The 20,603-nt window shown below is 41.2% G+C and overlaps 4 protein-coding genes across 11 annotated transcripts in view; 1 reads left to right on the top strand and 3 right to left on the bottom strand.

Annotated features, from left to right (window-relative positions):
* The window catches only part of Rbcn-3B (WD repeat-containing protein Rbcn-3B), a 185,362-nt gene that overhangs the window by 134,870 nt on the left and 29,889 nt on the right, over positions 1–20,603 (top strand). The window lies entirely within an intron of this gene.
* Positions 115–1,189, bottom strand: LOC140748577 (uncharacterized). Its single transcript, XM_073081401.1, has 2 exons — positions 1,028–1,189; positions 115–919 (listed from the first exon to the last, which is right to left on the bottom strand). Exons 1-2 carry the CDS (start codon positions 1,037–1,039, stop codon positions 230–232), a joined length of 702 nt encoding a protein of 233 aa, XP_072937502.1. The 5' UTR covers positions 1,040–1,189; the 3' UTR covers positions 115–229.
* LOC140748578 (uncharacterized) lies at positions 4,695–5,667 on the bottom strand. The gene is made up of 2 exons (XM_073081402.1): positions 5,565–5,667; positions 4,695–5,456 (listed from the first exon to the last, which is right to left on the bottom strand). The coding sequence occupies exons 1-2, from the start codon at positions 5,574–5,576 to the stop codon at positions 4,800–4,802; spliced, it is 669 nt and encodes a 222-aa protein (XP_072937503.1). The 5' UTR covers positions 5,577–5,667; the 3' UTR covers positions 4,695–4,799.
* LOC140748576 (uncharacterized) lies at positions 8,587–9,652 on the bottom strand. The gene is made up of 2 exons (XM_073081400.1): positions 9,510–9,652; positions 8,587–9,399 (listed from the first exon to the last, which is right to left on the bottom strand). The coding sequence occupies exons 1-2, from the start codon at positions 9,519–9,521 to the stop codon at positions 8,692–8,694; spliced, it is 720 nt and encodes a 239-aa protein (XP_072937501.1). The 5' UTR covers positions 9,522–9,652; the 3' UTR covers positions 8,587–8,691.

Genomic DNA, 20,603 nt, shown 5'->3' with positions numbered 1-20,603 from the left:
ATCGGTAAAACCGTTTCGGAGGAGTACGGTAACTAACATTGTGACACGAGAATTTTATATATAAGATATTATGTTCGGAAATATAATATAGGAATAATTTGGAAGGAAACAAGATTTTTTAATATTTACTATTTGATTTATTTACACTTCCTCGCCTATGACTGTACAAATATTTTAATTAAATTATATTCGAAAAAGATGGGTTGGTGTCTAGAGGTGGTATCACAGTTTACCAGCCATGCGCGATGCCGTGGCCGAGACCATGCGCGAGCCCGTGCGCGGCGTACGCGATGGGAGCGTGCACCACAGGGGCGGGGTGGGTCTGGGAGAGGGACTGGGTGGACACCGAGGTGCTGCCGGCGTAGTGACCGGCCAGAGCAGGGGCGGCGTAGGCAGCGTGGCCAGCGACTACGGGAGCAGCGTAAGCGGCGTGACCAGCGACCACAGCGGGTGCGGCGTATGCAGCGTGAGCAGCAACCACGGGAGCGGCGTAGGCAGCGTGGCCAGCCAGTTGCTTAGCGAGAACGGGGGCGACGCCAGCGGCGGCACCGTCCAACGCAGCCTCAGCGGTCTTCACAGCATCTACGGCTTGCCAGGAGTGGCTCTCGGCAGCGTTGATGGCCTGTCCCTGCAGTTCGGAGGCCTGGTCGATAGCGGCGCGGGCGTGGTCAGAAGCAACGACATGAGCGTCGATGGCGGCACCGTGGATGTCACCAGAGGAGATGGTAGGCGCGGCGGGGGCGATGGCGTGGGCAACTGCGAGGGGGGCGGCGTGGGCGACCGCTAGGGGAGCGGCATGACCGATGAGGCCATGAGCGTAGGGGGCAGCATGGCCGATGAGGCCATGGCCGTAGGGTGCGGCCAGCAGGGCGCCGGAGGGCGCGGCTGCGGCGCAGGCGAGGAAAGCGGCGGCGACAATCTGTGAAACACAAAATCCAAATTATAATCGTAATCCAATCCGTTTGATATTGTCACTACACACAACACTGTTCACGTAATAAGTTAGAGTTCCAAAGGCTCAACTAACCAGAACTCTCATCGTGCACTTCTGTTACAGACTGCTCGAAGGCTACTGAATGCTCTCGTTACGTCGGTGCGTGCTTTTATACTCTCACCGAACGTAATGTTAAATTAATTCACTTGAAAAAGTAACTGGTTTTCACCCAAGGGCAGGAAGGAAGCATAGTTCGAAGTTGACAGATACACGGTCAGAAATTGGAGTAGACACGCGTTGCTACGTCATTTTAAAAGCTGTCTAGTAACTTGCCATGTTAGTATGTAAGGGTCAAACCTTGTGACGAAATTTTTAACTATATATATACACTTCGCCCGATATGAATGATTCTACCTATGCAATTTTTGATAGAGCAATCGAGACCGGAATTTGATACTTTCGAAGTATGAAAATTGACAAATCTCTCGATCTTTGATAAGTAAAACATTGGATAGATTGATTATCAATAACGGGCGTTAACTGATTTAGCTGAAATTTAAACTACTTTTATGTCTTCGATGACAATGCAATAAAATGATATTATTGAGCTGATCTGATGATGGACTGATATACTGGTCTTAAGGTACCAGCTCTACTAAATATCTTGGTCTTCATTAAACATTTTGAATTTTTTCATTAATTACGTTACATAATATTGCTTTAAAAAACAAGAAAATTTTAGAAATATTTCATTATTAACTTTGTCAATTTAGTAAAGCAATGTTACCTGATTTCTATATTAAATTCCGATACAAATAATAGTCAGGGATCTATATAAACTGGACGCCTGTCTACATAGGCAATGCAATAGCATAACCCTTGTAGTACTATATTTATCCAGACGCCTATTGCAATAGAAATAAGGAAGCGTTCGAATGAAAACGGATTATCGCGATTCAATATTTGTGATCAATTTTGTAGAAGTAGTGATAGCAGTGTTTATAGACTTGACCTCATTCGGGAGGTCCGAGGGTCAATCCCAGACATTGATTGTGACTTTTCGAAGTTATGTGCGTATTAGAAATTAATTATCACTTGCAACACTGAAGGGAAACACCTTCACATCTTTATACCTTTTTTATATTTGAACCTTACGATAAAGCAGATGTGCTTCCTGATGGAAAGTAGCTAACGTCGCTTATGGACTTTTGCAACACCAGAGGAGTCGCCAATGCATCGCCGGCTTTCCTTTTTGGAAGAGCTCCATGTCATAGCGCTCCGGGAATACCTCGCGAGGTAGTGAACCTGATATTATCTTACTTTTAAAGAAGACCCGTGCCCGGCAGGAGCGATCGCAGCATACAATTTTGGACACAGTAGAATTTTAATTAAATAAGACCACTTTTTCTAACTCATCATACATTTATATTTTACTAGTGGTGCCCGCGGCTTCGCCCGCATTTTAAAGAAATAATATGACCTAGATAGATAGAATACTCTTTATTGCACACTTACAGTTGAATTTAAATAATAGCAAAATACATACACAGGTCAAACAGTATGCAATAGGCGGTCTTATCGCTAAGTAGCGATTTCTTCCAGACAACCTATAGACATACATAAAACGAAAACGAAAATTTGTACCTGCATTGGAATGACAGTGGTGTCATCTGTCGAAAATTGGTCTTACCAACTCCCAAACCCTCGTGGGCTCTTGGACAACAACTTTGCTTCAGATCATCACTTGATCAAATGCATAGTTTCCGATTCTATAACTACTTACGAATTAAAAAATAATTAAAAAAACCTTTGCCCACGGACTTAATTGTGAATCTAAACCATTCTCAAGTCCCCTTGAACACACACAACAAATTTCATCAAAATCAGTCCAGTCGTTTAGGAGGAGTTCAGTGACATACACACGCACATAAGAAATATATATATATAAAGATTATATATTGTATGTCCGGCATATCCTCTCCGCTACCTCCGCAGCAGAGAGGGTTTCATGTATGGTTTCCCCACAAAACATGACCAAGTGCGAGTCGTCGGTTTTTCGAGGGGGTGATGATTCCTGAGACCCACCCCCCCACCGGGACCGCGCCTGTTGCCGAGCAGTAAAAGGTTCCATAAAATCAAATTAAAACTGAGTAATTCCGAACTCAATTTTTCTAGACAATCATTGAAGAATTCCACTATCTACTGTCTATCACTAACTTATTTTATTGTTATTCATACTACATACACTTGCGACATTTTAAATAGATACGGTATTTTGAAGTAGATTTTAATGTAATTCCTAGATTTGTTAACGTATTTAGTTACGAAATAATAGTGCAAAGAGTTTTTTTATTTTATTTTGGATACTAATTCGGAGTTCTTTAGATGTAGCGTAATGATGTGATTAGGTGGTAGGCCCCTGTGTAGTTCGACTCCTGAGGCATCCGAACCACACGTACTTCTGCCTAGTAACAGTAGTGTTGAGCGCTACTGTGTTCTGGTTTGAAGGGTGTGGTAAGGGAAACAGACTTTTCCGATCCGTTCCAGCTTAGTCCTCAGGGGTAGCGGCACATCTGTGGCCGAACTCAGGTAGGAATACCTAATCTAATCTAGGGTTGATTACGGATGTCCATGAGCGGCAGTAGCCACTTACCATCAGGTGGACTGCATGCTCGTCTGCTACTGTCACCACTAACAGGTTTTCTGTAAATATTACAGGTTTTTCGTTCTATAGAAGTTCCAATCTATGTGTGTTGTATATAATATAACCCATATTAGAGTTCCGTGTACTCGCCTCTTATACGTGCATATAATGATGATAACACTAACTTCCACCTCACCTGGAAGTTAATCCGGAACTTTGCATCAGTCCGCTATTGAAACACGCAGATCAGATTTACGTCCTTGTGGAACGCCGATTGTTCTGACGAAGCCACTTTTTATTGATGTAGTTTATTCATCTTAAATTTGACGGTTTAGATTAGGTAAAATCCCGTATATTACTGATGTCTGCGTAGTAATTTTCTTATTCATTGAGAAAAAATTGTGATGCACATTGTCAAATGCTTTAGATAAATCAAAGAAAAATTATTAGATTGATCATGTGAATTCGCTTAAAAATTAAGACGACATTCGTATTTAGTATATTCATGTATCAAGCATTTTTTTTTTTTTTATATTAACCTAACGATAAGGCAGACTCGCTACCTTGTGGAAAGAGGTCACCGTCGCCTATGGACATTTGCAACACCAGAGCATCGCCGGCTTTGAAGGAGAGCTCTTGTTACACCCCTCTTCAAGAGCCCCATGTCATAGTCGTGAGGGAATACCTCAGGACAAAGTTCATTTTTCATTTTACATGTACGCGGCAAAAATAATCATGCAAACCGAACCGTGGAGGACCGCCACGGGTCCAGTTGGTGTAGATGAAACCTCATCCTTCGGCAAGCATGAATGTCATGTATCCAATTTAGCTGGTATAGGAAGCAAGATCTATAAACAAACGACCCGATTTTTTTTCTGGACTCAACAACTACACTACTTATATATTGAGACAATATCTCCTTCATATATATCTACCATCAAAAAGTCTGCTGTTATATTTCAGGTTTGAACACCAAATTTCATGAAACCCAAAAAATAATAGTGATCGCTAATTGAGTGTTAAAGGATTAACGTTAATGACTGAAAAAGTTTACACATCTTCTAATTGGAGAAAATGGGCCAGTTTAAGGTATTTATGAAGAAAAAAGTAAACATATCGGTGTTTTTGTATTTATTCACACTTCCTCGCCTTTGACTGCACAAATATTTTATTTAAATAACATTCCTAAAATTGTGTTGGTTGTAAAGAGGCTATCACAGTTTACCAAGCGTGCGCGATGCCGTGAGCGAGACCGTGCGCGGCGTACGCGACGGGGGCGTGCACCACGGGGGCGGGGTGGGTCTGGGAGAGGGACTGGGTGGACACCGAGGAGCTGCCGGCGTAATGACCGGCCAGAGCGGGGGCGGCGTACGCAGCGTGGCCAGCTACTACAGCGGGAGCGGCGTAGGCGGCGTGGCTGGCGACCACGGCGGGAGCAGCGTAGGCGGCGTGTCCAGCTACCACGGGGGCGGCGTAGGCGACGTGACCGGCCAGTTGCTTAGAGAGCACGGGGGCGGCGCCAGCGGCAGCACCGTCCAACGCGGCCTCAGCGGTCTTCACGGCATCTACGGCTTGCCAGGAGTGGCTCTCGGCAGCGTTGATGGCCTGTCCCTGCAGTTCGGAGGCCTGGTCGATAGCGGCGCGGGCGTGGTCGGAAGCCACAACGTGAGCGTCGATGGCGGCACCGTGGATGTCACCGGAGGAGATGGTGGGCGCGGCGGGGGCGATGGCGTGGGCCACAGCCAGGGGAGCAGCATGACCGATGAGGCCATGAGCGTAGGGGGCAGCATGGCCGATGAGGCCATGGCCGTAGGGTGCAGCCAGCAGGGCGCCGGAGGGCGCGGCTGCGGCGCAGGCGAGGAAAGCGGCGGCGACAATCTGTGAAACACAAAATCCAAATTAGAATTGTAATCCAATCCGTTTGACGTAGTCACATCACACAACACTGTTCACGTAACAATCTAGAGGTCTAAAGGCTCAACTAACCAGAACTCTCATCGTGCACTTCTGTGACAGACTGCTCGAAGGCTACTGAATGCTCTCAATACGTCGGTGCGTGCTTTTATAATATCACCGAACGTATTTTTAAATTAATTAACTTGAAAGAGTAACTGGTTTTCACCCAAGGGCAGGAAGGAAGCACAGTTCGAAGTTGACAGACACACTGTCAGAAATTGGACTAGACATGCGTTGCTACGTCATTTTAAAAGCTGTCCAGTAACTTGTTAGTATGTAAGCGTCATACCTTGTGACGAAGTTTTTAACTAAGTGTATCCACTTACGCCCGATATAAATAAATCAACCTATGCTATTTTTGGTAGACCAATCGTGATCGAAATTTGATACTTTCGATATACTAAACTTGACAAATTTCGATTTTTGATAAGTAAAACATTGGATAGATTGATTATCAATAATCAGCGTTAACTGATTAAGTTGAAATTTGGACTTCTTTTATGCCTTCGATGGCAATCTATATATATAATAAATATAGTTCAAAAAACTAAAAAACACGCTTTTATGATAAATCAACTAAAAAGTAGAAAATAAATTTAAATCTAGTAATAAATTAAGGAACAGTAAATTGTATAATTGTGGAATAAATAATAGTTAAAAAAACTAAAAAATACGCTTTTATAAAAAATTTGACCAAAAAATGAAAAATAAATAATAGTTTAAAAAAACTAAAAAAATACACTTTTTATAGAAAATCCAACTAAAAAATAGAAAATAAATGTTTTAAAATTTGAATTAAGAATAGTGTAAATAAGATAAAAATATTTTTCTTAATTTAATCTTAATAATATTAATCTCTCTTTTTTGCGAACATGTGAAGTAGACAAAAAGACTTGAGCACTTACTTATTGTTACGTCTACTCAGCCTACTAGCAAAGCAAACGGAACAGAATAATGGTTTGAGTAAACGTAACGTAAAATTGTGGGATGTTTTGAAAACTGGAAGTTGGACCTAAATGCTAGTCATTGGCAACGACTCAACTAAATAAGATATCCTTGTCAAAATAAACTTTTGCTTGGTCTTCATTAAACATTTTGTATTTTTTCGGTTTTTTAGTAACATGAAGATTACGTTAAAAACAACGTAATTTATGATTTCTTTCATAATTAAGTTTGTCAGTTTAAAAAAGCAATATACCTGATTTCTATATTAAATTCCAATACAAATAATAGTCAAGTGTCTATATAAACTGGACGCCTGTCTACATAGGCAATGCAATAGCATAACCCTTGTAATACTATATTTATCCAGACGCCTATTGCAATAGAAATAAGGAAGCGTTCGAATGAAAACGGATTACCGCGTTTAAATATTTCTAAAGAACAACTTTATTTCTAAGCAGTTTCATAGAAGCAGTGGTAACGTAGTGATTAGATACGGCCTCTCATTCGGGAGGTCCGAGGTTAAAATCCCAGGCACGCAACTGTGATATTCCAGTTATGTGCGTATTAGTAATTTATTATAACTTGCTTAAACGTTAAACGGATACATCATGAAATCTATATGCCTGATATTCACTTACCTGAGACTCATGCCCAGCAGTGGGACTGTAGAACATTCAATAAAACTCTAATCGGCTACTCCTTTACGAAGAACAATAATGAAGAATTCCACTATTTACTGACTATCACCAACTTATTTTATTGTTATTCGTACTACATACACTTTCGAAATTTTAAATAGATACCACACTGAGAAGTAGATTTTAATCGAATTTCTAGATTTGTTAACGTATTTAGTTACAAAATGCCACCGCCACACCTACTTCTACTTAGTAACAAAAGTGTTACGCGCTGCTGTGTTCTGGTACTGGAGACATACTTTCCCGAGGCATTCCAGGTTAGGCCTCTGGGTAGCGGCGCATCTGTAACGAACGTCAGGTAGGAATCTTATCTTATATGGTGTTGATTACAGATGTCTACGGGGGCTGCTAGCTTGCTACTACAATGTTATTTAATAATGCAGGGGTAAAGTCAATGTGTGTGGATCTTGTACGCTCATTTCATGAGTGCCACTATTACCTACAGTAATAGCACCCAACCACGTCCCGAGAGAGACAGGCCCTTGCCTTCCCTACACAAATCAAATCAAAATTAAATAATTTGTGACGGTACAAAAAATAATATTATACCCTAATTTTTGGTTACTTTGAAAACAATCCAAAAAGAAAAAAGTCGTATCAATTTTCCGTAACGAAACATCTCGCGAAGCTGTGGTAGGTATATAGACATTCAAAAGAGCGAAAGAAATGTTTTGATTTGACTTGAAAAAACACTAACTTCCATACAAAGAACAAATCTAACTTCACCTGCGTCATCTGGGTTCGAATCCGGAACTCTATGGATTATAATGAAAGCAGAAACACGCATGTCAGATATAACCCCTTGTGGAACGCCTATTGTTCCGACGCAGCTCCATTTTTATTTATTAATGCAGTTAATACATCTTCAATTTAACGGTTTGGATTATATAAGAACCCGTCTATTTACATATTTCTATATAATTATTTTCTATGACATTGAGCAAACTTTTATGTTGTACATAATCGAATGCTTTAGATAAATCGAAGAAAAATTGCTAGGTTTATCATGTGAATTCAAGTTTCCTTAAAAATTAACACATTAGTATATTAATGTATCAAGCATGAATGTCATGTATCCAATTTTAATTTAGGTGTCCGCATGACGTACTTGTTTTTAACATTAACATTCGCTTGAGCTGATACAGGAAGTACGATCTATAAACAAACAAGCGGTTTTTTTTTGGACTAAACATATACTGAGACATTCCTTCATCTATTTCTACCGCAAGGAAGTCTGCTGTTATACTCCGGATTTGAACGACATAATTTCATGGATCCCAAAACCTACTTGGAACCGCCTTTTTGGTATTAAACCATTGGCATATTAGTAACAGAAAAAGTTGACACATTTATTCTAATTGAAGAAAATAGGGGAGTTTAGGGTATTTATGAACAGAGAAGTACAAAAGTCGTTGTTTTTGTATTTATTCACACTTCCTCGCCTTTGACTGTACAAATATTTTATTTAAATAACATTCCAAAAATTGTGTTGGTTCTAAAGAGGCTATCACAGTTTACCAAGCGTGCGCGATGCCGTGAGCGAGACCGTGCGCGGCGTACGCGACGGGGGCGTGCACCACGGGGGCGGGGTGGGTCTGGGAGAGGGACTGGGTGGACACCGAGGAGCTGCCGGCGTAGTGACCGGCCAGAGCGGGGGCGGCGTACGCAGCGTGGCCAGCTACCACAGCGGGAGCGGCGTAGGCGGCATGGCCAGCGACCACAGCGGGGGCGGCGTAGGCAGCGTGGCTGGCGACCACGGCGGGAGCGGCGTAGGCGGCGTGTCCAGCTACCACGGGGGCGGCGTAGGCGACGTGACCGGCCAGTTGCTTAGAGAGCACGGGGGCGGCACCAGCGGCAGCACCGTCTAACGCGGCCTCAGCGGTCTTCACGGCATCTACGGCTTGCCAGGAGTGGCTCTCGGCAGCGTTGATGGCCTGTCCCTGCAGTTCGGAGGCCTGGTCGATGGCGGCGCGGGCATGGTCGGAAGCTACGACATGGGCGTCGATGGCGGCACCTTGGATGTCACCAGAGGAGATGGTGGGCGCGGCGGGAGCGATGGCGTGGGCAACTGCGAGGGGGGCGGCGTGGGCGACCGCTAGGGGAGCGGCGTGGGCCACAGCCAGGGGAGCGGCATGACCGATGAGGCCATGGCCGTAGGGTGCGGCCAGCAGGGCGCCGGAGGGCGCGGCTGCGGCGCAGGCGAGGAAAGCGGCGGCGACAATCTGCGAACACAAAATCCACGTTAAATTGTAATCCAATTAATGACGTCACTGATCACTACACTGTTCACTACACAAATACAAGTATTGATCAATTCAAGAGTTCAACTAACCAGAACTCTCATCTTGCACTTCTGTTACAGACTGCTCGAAGGCTACTGAATGCTCTCATTTCGTTATCGCCAGCTTTTATACTCAACGCACGTGCTATGAAATACATAGTGTGCATGAAAAAAGTAACTGGTTTCTCCCAAGGGCGGGTAGGAAGCGCGATTTTGGCTAATACCCATTCGAAAAAGTTGACGTACGACATTATAAGTCACCTGTATGTTAATTAATTCGAACGAGTGATACAGTTACATTCTATTATTTTTATCGCTTAGTTAACATTTTAGTTTTATCTGCCACCAAAGTAGGTATAGGTAGGTCTTTGAAATTTGGACGCTAATCCGAGGTGGTGGCGACCTTTACAGGAGGACTATATTTATCCAGTTTTAAGCAGCACAACGAAATAGGAATAAGGATGCGTCCAAACATACACGTGTTTGCAATTACCGAAATTATTTGAACTTTTTATGTAAGAAACGCCGTAAGTATAGGGAGAAAATTGACGTACATATTGGTTCGATTCCTAAAGCACCCTCTTAGTCCATCTATTGAGGTAAAAGTGTAAGCTTTCATGTTTTGATTGCCATGCCACATTTAACTCACATTGTGTTTCCGAAAATTTCAAAAATAAATCGATGGAATGACTTGAATTTTTAGGTAACATAGCATTTTTATGTAAAACTGCTATATAACATTTTTTTTATTTCCTCGAATATCACAGTAAAATTACTGTGACGATAAAAAATCAAAATAGCATCTTTAATTTTCTTTGAACTGGACTGCGCAGGGTAATGTTTTTCTAACGCATGTATCATATTTGCCGTTTCTGCATCCAAAACGGCTTGGCACATTTTGACATATGAGGTATCGTTAGATTCGTCTATATCGTTGGAGTAACATTGCCTATAATTTAAGTAGTTAAGTTCAAATTCAAATTCAAATCATTTATTGCCTGAAAATGGATAGGTACAATTGATCGACGGTAGATAGATAGATAGATAGATATTCTTTATTGCACACTTCAATAGAACATAACAATAGTACACAATTATATTAGTTAATTGTATGCAATAGGCGGCCTTATCGCTAAGCAGCGATCTCTTCCAGACAACCTATGCATGGAAAAGGTAAGGAGGGTAGTGAGGAAAGTGGGAAGTGTGTATGTTAGGCAAGTTAGGGAAGGAATATTAAACATAGTATAGTTAATATAATACACAAACAACAAAAAGAGAAATAAGCACAAACACATGAAGCAAATGACAGGATAATAAATATTGATAGTAGAAAGCGAACATAATATCTTAGGTAATACATAATATAATAGGTAATAGAATAGGTTCGCCAAATTCCACCTGTCAAGGCATGCAAATTTATAATGACTTGTACAATTAATTATTATATTAATTTACAAGATTAGTCACAGTTAACACAGTTAAGTTGTTCGTTTTATCATAATTTATAGTCTGTATTGTAATTTTATTCCTGTATCCGCTCCCTATAAGACGCGTCGCTTTGAACGACACCTTACGCGTCTAAGCTACAATTATATTACAGTTGTATTGGTTGTTTTATGTGCATTAGCCGCCTACTATCGTTTCGATAATCCAAAAGCGTTTTGACTTATTGCGCAATTGATTTTTTAAGTAATTCAATCAGTAAACGAGGTTGCAGTACATCTCATGTAGTAGATGGAGACCGGAAGAAGCCGCTGTGGTTCGACTCCGGCGACACCGCCACACCTATTTATGTTATAACAGCAGTGTTAAGCGCTGCTATGTTCTAGTTTGAAGGGTGTGGTAAGGGAGACATACGTGTCTGAGGCATTCCACTTAATCCTCGAGAGTAGCGACGCATCTGTGACCGACCTCAGGTACTGTGGTCGTCAGAGGCTACTTAGGTGGACTGCATGCTCGTCTGCTACTCCTATGTTATATACAAAACTTTCACTCAGATAGTAACAGAACTTGATAATACATTCTAAGGTCACTCATAGATGCTATAGAACTAACTTCGAACGCCCCATTTCCCCTGATAGTTATAAGTATCCCATAACTATAACCTCTTTATATCCCACTGGGTATAGATTTTACACACAACTGGACAAGGCCTAGAGGTTACTTCACACGGTGCAATGTAGAATGCTTCAGGCAGGATGCTCATACAGCCTCAATTGTCTACTACTGCTGGACAGGGATCTCTTCTCAGAGTTGGAGCCTTTTAGGGCATAGTGCACAAGCTAGTCAAGTATTGGTAGACATCACACCACTGACAACTTTTGTTTTTTTTAAGATTTCTCAAGTATGTTGGGATCCTTCCTCATAATTTTTGGCCATCGCTTTAAGAAAGTGTTAGCTTCGCAGTGTTAAGCGCTGCTGTGTTCTGGTTTCAAGGGTGTGGTAAGCCAGACATACTTTTCCGAGGCGTTCCAGCTTAGTCATTAGCGGTAACGCATTGTGACCAACCACAGGTAGGAATGGAATCCTATCTGGAGTTGATTGCAGATGACCATAGGCGACAGTAGCCACTTACCATCAGGTGGACTGCATGCACGACTGCTACTCCTATATAATAAAAATATGTGGCCGACCACCGGTAAGACTTTAATCCTATCTGGGGTTGACTACAGATGTCCACGGCAGTAGCCACTTACCATCAGATGGACTGCAATCTTTCCTAATCCTAATCCTATCTGGGGTTGATTACAGTGTAAATTTGCAACAAAATTCTGTTTATTATATTTTATTTCTTAATTACAACAAAAGTCCGTTTATTTCGTCGGCTTTTTAATTTACAAAGCGAATTAAACCACGAGTTATCTCAAGATATCGTGATAACCTGAAGTTAGTTGCATAAAACTGCACATCTGACGGCTTTATGTGTATGATGCATGGTTTTTACCTTTTATTTTTACCTTCATTTTTTACCTTCTAATACGCATATAACTCTGAAAAACAGTGCCTTGGATTCGAACGTCGGACCTCATGTAAAGTTCAACCACACAATAATGTGAAGGCAGAAATAGATTTATCAGTATTACTTTCACAGAGGTAGTTCCGCGCTCAGTTCCCTGAACACAGGGTCAACAACACATCGCGCATGTGTGCGTTATCACTTGTCGTACACTGTCTATGTGTGAGTACCACCCAACCGGCGCCCGCTGGGTTCAATCAAAATCCAAATTAACGAAACTTTCACGCTGATCGATTTGTTATTAGATTTTTTATGTCTAATTATGATCCCATCATAGCAGATATGGTCAATGTTTTGATGTTGAAATTGAGCCACTCAGGTGAGGTCGGGGTTCGAATCCCAAGCACGCATCTATAATTTTTTAAACTTTTTTTTATTATATTAAAGGAGTAATGTATTTGCAAGGAGTATGTTGTTTACTGGCCACTACTGCCCAAGAAAATCTGTAATCAACCTCAGATAAGATTAGAGACCTACTTGAGGTCGGTCACGGATGCGTTGTTACCCCCTGAGGACTATTTTAAAAGGTCTTAGATAAGTATGTCTCCCTTACAACACATTTCAAATCAGAACACGACAACGCTTAAAACTGTTGTTATATATAGAAGTATCTGTGATGGTTGAACCTCCTGAGTCGACCTACAAAGGGTTCTACCACCGTCACCTTTTACTGCCTCAAAGCCTCAACTTCTGGGAAGGCATGCCCAACAGTTTATGATTAGGTGATGAGGGACTTTATGATCGCAGCCATGAAGTAGGACCAAACACGTTTTATGTTTAGCATAGTATAATCCGCGCCAAACTTCAAGTCCGCTCTGTAGTTGTTGCGCGCAGGTGTAGTCAGTGAGCCAATGCGGTCGAACACAACTACAAGCATATACTCCGTAGCAACGTAAGGGCACACTAACGCAGCTATGTACCCGCGGGCGAGAGCGGGCATCGGAGGGTGCTGGGGGCATCCCGCGCTGTCTTCGTCCCGCTAATATCTACAATTTGCTATTGCAACCCGACTCGTTTCTGTATTCGGAGCGGACTAGCAGTTTGACGCGGACTCTACCTTCTTTTCTACCTCTAACCCTCCTCTTATTGTGGGAAGAGCCCAGCAGTGGGCCCCCACGTTCGCAACCGTGCACTAACAGGCTGTATACTCTATAGGCTTTATGTAGCAAACAGCAATTGATAATCGCGCACTTAAGTTTTTGTTCGAATCTTTCTTCATCTGAAGTAGGTAATAGATCAATCGGTGAGGTTGCGTTAGATGATCATTCTGTAAAAACCACTGCCATTAACTGCTAATATGTAATGAAATGTTGTCTGGGCACATTAGTGTAGTGCAATCTGGTTCAGTGGTTTAAACGTAATTTGTATTGTGTGTTATTGAGTCAATTAATTAGTCAATTTTATAGTTAGTATTTTTATAAAGTTTTTTATTTAGGTGTATAATATATATAGTTTAGTTTAGAATGTTGTTTATATACATATCTATAGTTTTATTAAATAACTACGTATTATATTTTTGGACAGAAATAAAGGAATTTAATCGTGGAGTAAAAAAAAATTTAATTGATTCAATTTGATGGCCGAAGTAGTGCTAACATTTCCAAATTATGCGTATAAGAACACCTGAGGAAACCTTAAAATAGTAATTGTTGTTATAGCGGTCACCCTTATACGTCGAAGGTGGTAGAACCTTTGTGGTTCGACTCCGGCGGCACCACCGCCACACCTATTTCTACCTAATAACAGCAGTGTTAGGCGCTGCTGTGTTCCGGTTTGAAGGGTGTGGTAAGGAAGACAGACTTTTTCGAGGCGTTCCAGCTTAGTCCTCAGGGGTAGCGGCGCATCTGTTACCGACCTCAGGTGGGAATATCTAATCCTATCTGGGGTTGATTACAGATGTCCATGGGCGGCAGTAGCCATTACCATCAGGTGGACTGCATGCTCGTCTGCTACTCCTATATTATAAAAAAACATACTCATTAAAAAAATTAAGTTAGTCTATCTATTACGGTTCCGTAGATGCCTGGGACAGACGGCAGAGGCTTAGTAATAGGGTTCCGTTTAACATTGCTCTTAGGGTATGGAGAACTAATAATATTCTCAAAGGTATGTGAAGTCTACCTTCACGCACTTTGCCAGCGGTGGACTATGGCCTAATCCTTCTCATTCTGAGAGGAGACCCGTGCTCAGCAGTGGGACAGTAATGAGTTGACATCGATTCTATTTGTGTGTGTGTGTGTCACTGAAAAACTAATAAAGGCTTATGTTATTGTTCGATTCATTATCGTCTACAATAAGTAAAAAATACTTATTTCAAGTTTATCATTGTCAACAAACATTCATGTAATATTCTTTGTATTAAATATCTGCAATCATAAAAAACACATTCTTGCATTAATAAATTTTATGACGAATGTCTTTGTTCTACGCTCTATACAAAAGACATCAACGCGTGTCATACATTTTTCAATATTTAATATCACTCAATTCTCATATCGGTAGCCGATATACAACACGATCATGCCCTTAGATTGATTTATAGTGAGAACAGTATGTGGTGCAATCTTGCAAGCTTGTTAATATACCGATATCATGAGTGAAAACCGTTTTCGTTAATATATCGTATCATATCGATATACTATATACAGTTAACTGTTATAACGAAACCAAGGAAATGATCCATCCATCAGCCTTTAATAGTCCACTGCTGGATATAGGCCTCCCCTAATCTACGCCACTCCGGACCGGTGTGGCGTAGCAATCTGGATCCAGCGGTTACCCGTCCGCTTCAGGTCATCAGTCCACCTGGTCGGGGGGCGTCCTGTACTCCTTTTACCTAACGTGGTCTCCATTCGAGGACCTTCCTACCCCATCGGTTATCTATCCTACGAACTATGTGGTCAGCCCATTGCCACTTCAGCTTATTTTGAGACCTATGTCGGTAACTTTCGTTCTCCTACGGATTTCCTTGTTACGGATTTTGTCGCGTAGGGAAATACCGAGCATAGCTCTCTCCATAGCTCGCTAAGCGACTTTGAGTCTTCGTATGAGGCTCACAGTGAAGTGAAGGCTCACAAGGAAGATAAATGTACGTAATTAAATTACTAAGACCGAAACTTAAACTAGTTTCAATATTATTCCACTTTTAACAACCACTAAGATAAGAAGGATTAGAGGAATTAAATTTTAATATTTCATCAAATTAAGTGTGCTTTTCAATAGTTAATAATAATAATAATAATAAACGTTTATTGCCATTATAACACAGTTACACAAAGAATAAATGTACATTTTACAGTAATATTAATATGACAAAAGGAATTCGGCTCAGCATTGCTGTCTCAGAATCAGGGATTCGAGTAGCGCTGTTTTTCAGCCGCTCCTATAATCCCTGTGGTGTTAGGCGGGATAAGAAGATAGTCAGCCGTGGGGCATCTCCTGGGGTTTTAAAATCCAAGCGTGTATGTGTGTTGTATCCAAGTTCACAATTGAACTTATCGACTCCATAACGACAACAATTAACAACAGTAACAACAACAGTAACAACTTCTAATATCAATATGAACTAAAGAATTATTATAAAAACAAAATAATCCGATTGCTCAAAAATATAGCCTATGTCACTCCCACAATTTAGAGGAATCCAACGACACCTCATATGTTAAAATCCGTCAAGCCGTTTGGGCTGCAGGGTGTGACGAAGACATACATACAACGCTAAAAAAACCTTAGCAGTGGGGTAAAAAAACGGTTTTCGTATTGATATGAAAACCAAATATCAGTTTTATAACCGTTTTCGAATAAACCGAAAACGATAATCTAGATCTTACCAGCTGGGCTAGACTAGTTAAACTCGTGATCAAATGGAATAGTTATACAAAGTAACAATACAACCTACCGCCTAGATACAAGAGTAGACACTTATTTGTTATGTAATGGGGGCAGCGAGACATGCAGTGGTCACTGCCGCCAAGTAGAATCTGAATTAAATAAGACGCTGTTTATCATCATCATCATCAACCCATTACTGTCACACTGCTGGGCACGGGTCTCCTCTCGGAATGAGAAGGATCAGGCCATAGTCCACCGCGCTGGTCAAGTGCGTATTGGTAGACTTCACATACCTTTGAGTTTTTTTTTTATAAATCTCTCAAGTATGGAGGTTCACGATGTTTTCCTTCACCGTTTAAGCAAGTGATAATTAATTTCTTATACGCACATGAATTTGAAAAATCAGAAGTGCCTGGAATTTGAACCTCGGACCCCTCGGCCGAGTTTCTTAACCACTAGGCTATCACTGTTTATAATTACAGGCAATCACCGTATCAGACACGGGTCGTGGCAGACAAAATATTATTTTTTCGAAATCGAAATGATTAATTTAGATTTCTGTTCTGGGTCTGGGTGTTTGTGTATTTGTCTTTATGTGTGTCCATGGCACCCACGTCACAGGGAATCCTAGTGTGGGGCTGTGAGTGTAGAAAGCGTATTTTCTAAAAAATCTAATGTAATCAAATTTGATAGGCACAACACGTGTTTTACGATAGAAATACGTCATACATATTGTATAAGAGAATACTATTTTACCTGCTACGGCACGCGTCTGACACGCTCTATGTCTGTACTCTGTGGATGCAAATGAACCCTATGACTTTAGTCTTACCTGATTCGGAAACCTTGTTAACAAAAAAATAAAATCTCTTCATTTTACTGTTTCCATGAAGTTGATTTGTACCTCATATTACTATTTCCTTAAAATAAATAACAGGTGTACTTTTGCACCTGAGAACAACACTTAACATATAAAATTACCATTTCCTTGAGGTCGACCACAGGTTGTATTATTACCTAAGAGGACTAAATAGACCACCTAATATAAGTTCGAACCGAAACACAATAGCACTACACTGTTACAAAGCAGAAATAGATGGATATAGTATCAGTGGCAGTGGAGATAGAGGTCTTGCATTCTAACCTCTTAATCAGGGGGCCCAGGATCGAATTAAAAGCACCTCTGATTTTCCAAAATTATGTGCGTACGAGCTTTTGCCCGCGGCTTCGTTCGCGTTACGAAGTAATATTTTCATCCCCTTTTTTTGCCCTTGGGGGTAGAATTGATCAAAATCCTGTCTTAGCGGATGCCTACGTCATAACATCTACCTGCATGCCAAATTTCAGCCCGATCCGTCCAGTGGTTTGGGCTGTGCGTTTGAGTTATATATATTTAGATTATCATTTGCTGAAACAACGATGAAACGGTGAAGGAAAACAATGGGAGTAGAAGCTCTCCTGAAATGTTCTTAAAAAGCTCCTCAAAGTTGTGTGAAGTCAATTCGCACTTGACCAGTGGACTAAAGCCTTAACTCCTCTCACTCTAACAGGAGACCGGTGCACAGCAGTGACACATAAAATATTCTAAAGGAGCTCTCGTTCAAAGCCGGCGATATATTGGCGGCTTCTCTGCTCAAATGTCCATTGGCGACGATTACTACTTTCCATCATATAGCCAGTTTGCTTTATCGTGGTGCTAGTATAAAAATCTTAGGAACAATTTCATAAGCTTTCGGCCAGTAAAGGCTACTCTACCAGAATCAAATTGCATTGTTACTCGGAACTCATTGTCTATACATTAAGATCTGATAGTTTTGTGTGCGTCACGCCGCGCCGCTCACTGCAGTGTGGGTAGAGGTTATAGTCATAAGCGGTAGCGATTATACTTCTGTGTGTGCTACATACACGTTGTAATTTTAATGGTAGGACCCTCTGTGGTTCGACTCCGGCGGCACCACCGCCACACCTATTTCTGCCTAATAACAGCAGTGTTAAGATCTGCTGTGTTCTGGTTTGAAGGGTGTGGTAATGGAGATACTGTTCAGAGGTATTCCAGCTTATTCCTTAAGGGTAGCGGCGCATGTGTGTAACCGCAGGTAGGAATCTAATCTTATCTGGGATTGATTACAAATATCTATGGGTGGCACTAGCCACTTACCATCAGGTGGACTGCATGTTCGTCTACTACTCCTTTATTATATAAAAAACCGCTTCAATATTGTCCATGAAAAAATCCATGCGCAATCATTTTGAACGAATATAGTGATCTATTTATAAATTTGTTTAATTGTTGTACGGAAATATGTCTCATTAACACGACGCGACTCATCGAATCCTTGTGCGAGACAAACACAAATTAATATTATTGCCTATTTTGCAAGTTTGTAAAATTACAAGTAATAATTTATTTTATTAATAAACTGCGAGTATGTTCACAGCATATTAAACGTTCACAAATTTGACTGTTTCACATTAATTTACGTCGTAAACACCCATTTTAGTTGACTTTTTTATTCCGCTCTCTCCCCCGCTACCGCTCATGACCAAACCCGGACCTTTCACCCCGCATTCCACTAAGCCACGGTCGCCCGGACTCTGTGATATAAGTCGATATAACGCGACCTCGTCAGGGCCATGTAGCATAATTACTCAAAACTGACCACAGCGTCGAAATCGACCCAATTGCACTGAAAATAGTGATCATAGTTGCGATAAGGTAGCGCTCACAAAAGGGCGTAGGTATAAACTTGAACCGAATGTTTCAACCGTATGAGTGGTATTTGATCTTGTTCGATTTGTTTGGCTAGCTTATGGTCGCGGGTTCGTCTGTGGTCAATATCTGTCGCTGTAGGGATTGGAACTAGTGATGTGCCGGAGTCACAATTAATGTATATTCGCGGATACGAATCATTAGTATCTCGGAGATTCTCAACACGTTACGTCACAATTTTCTATCTATCTACACTAATTTTATAAAGAGGAATACTTTGTTTGTTTGATTGTAATGAATAGGCTCAAAAACTACTGGACTGATTTTAAAAATTCTTTCACCATTCGAAAGCTACATTATCTACGAGTAACATAGGCTATATTTTATATGAAATATTATGATAAATAGATTTTGAGGCGGTACATAGTATGCCGTGTCAGCTAGTTTTCTATAAATATACCTTTTATTGTATTTTTTTTTTTGAGTTTCGCTACGAAATCTATGTATGATATGGTGGAAGAGCAGAGCCATCCAACGCTCAAAGAGCGCCTCCAATCATTGTCCGTTTATAACCCGTCCGTTTATAAATATATATATATATATAATTTTGAAGGTGGTAGAACCCTTTATGGTTCGACTCCGGCGGCACCACCGCCACACCTATTTCTACCTAATAACAGCAGTGTTAGGCGCTGCTGTGTTCCGGTTTGAAGGGTGTGGTTAGGGAGACAGACTTTTCCGAGGCGTTCCAGCTTAGTCCTCAGGGGTAGCGGCGCATCTGTAACCGACCTTAGGGGAGAATATCTAATCCTATATATATCCGATAAATATTTTTTTGGTACTTGAATGTTAACTTAGGGGTAAGAATTTTGATGGCAGGGGGCGTAGGTAGGGAGGGCTGTTTAAGCAATAATAATCATAAGAATAGGTACCGTATTTTTCGCGCAATTGTCGGACAACCAGACAAACAATATATTTATAATAGTATACATTTAAATAATAACAGGATAATTTGCAGCCGTTTTGTAAAAGTCGTCACGTTAATACGCATAGGAAATCCGCCATGAAAGGTTGTCAAGATATATTTTGTGTAGTTTTAAATATTTTCCTGTCCCAATATATTAAATTACGAAGAAAAATCCCCGAGTGATTTCTATATTTAGGTATGGAGTGCATAGGTTGCCTCTGACCAGGTGGATTGACAACTTCACGAAGACGGTGGGAAACCGCTGGATTCAAAGGGTTCAGAACCAGTCTGAGTTGCACTAATTAGGGGAAGCTTAGGTCCAGTAGTGGACCTTAAGAAGATGGATGAAATGCTAGTGTAAATAATGACAAACTGCACGCTACTTTACTAGTTATCTTTATTAAATAGGAGTGGCAGTCGAGCATGCAGTCCTGATGGTAAATGCCTACTGCTGCCCATGGTCATCTGTCAACCCCAGATAGGATTAGATATTCCTACCTGAGGTCGGTCACAGATGCGCCGCTACCCCGAAGGACTAAGATGGAACGCCGCGGAAAAGTATGTCTCCCTTACCACAAAATAAGAGAGGCGTTACTCTCTTACATTATGTGTGTAGTTTGA

The sequence above is a fragment of the Epargyreus clarus genome, unplaced genomic scaffold, assembly GCF_041222505.1.
Source record: "Epargyreus clarus isolate Ecla_fem2 unplaced genomic scaffold, WU_Ecla_fem_2.2 ptg000016l, whole genome shotgun sequence".
Lineage (NCBI taxonomy): Eukaryota > Metazoa > Arthropoda > Insecta > Lepidoptera > Hesperiidae > Epargyreus > Epargyreus clarus.
The sequence above is the reverse complement of the archived record's forward strand: the minus strand, read 5'-3'. Positions and strand labels throughout refer to the sequence as shown.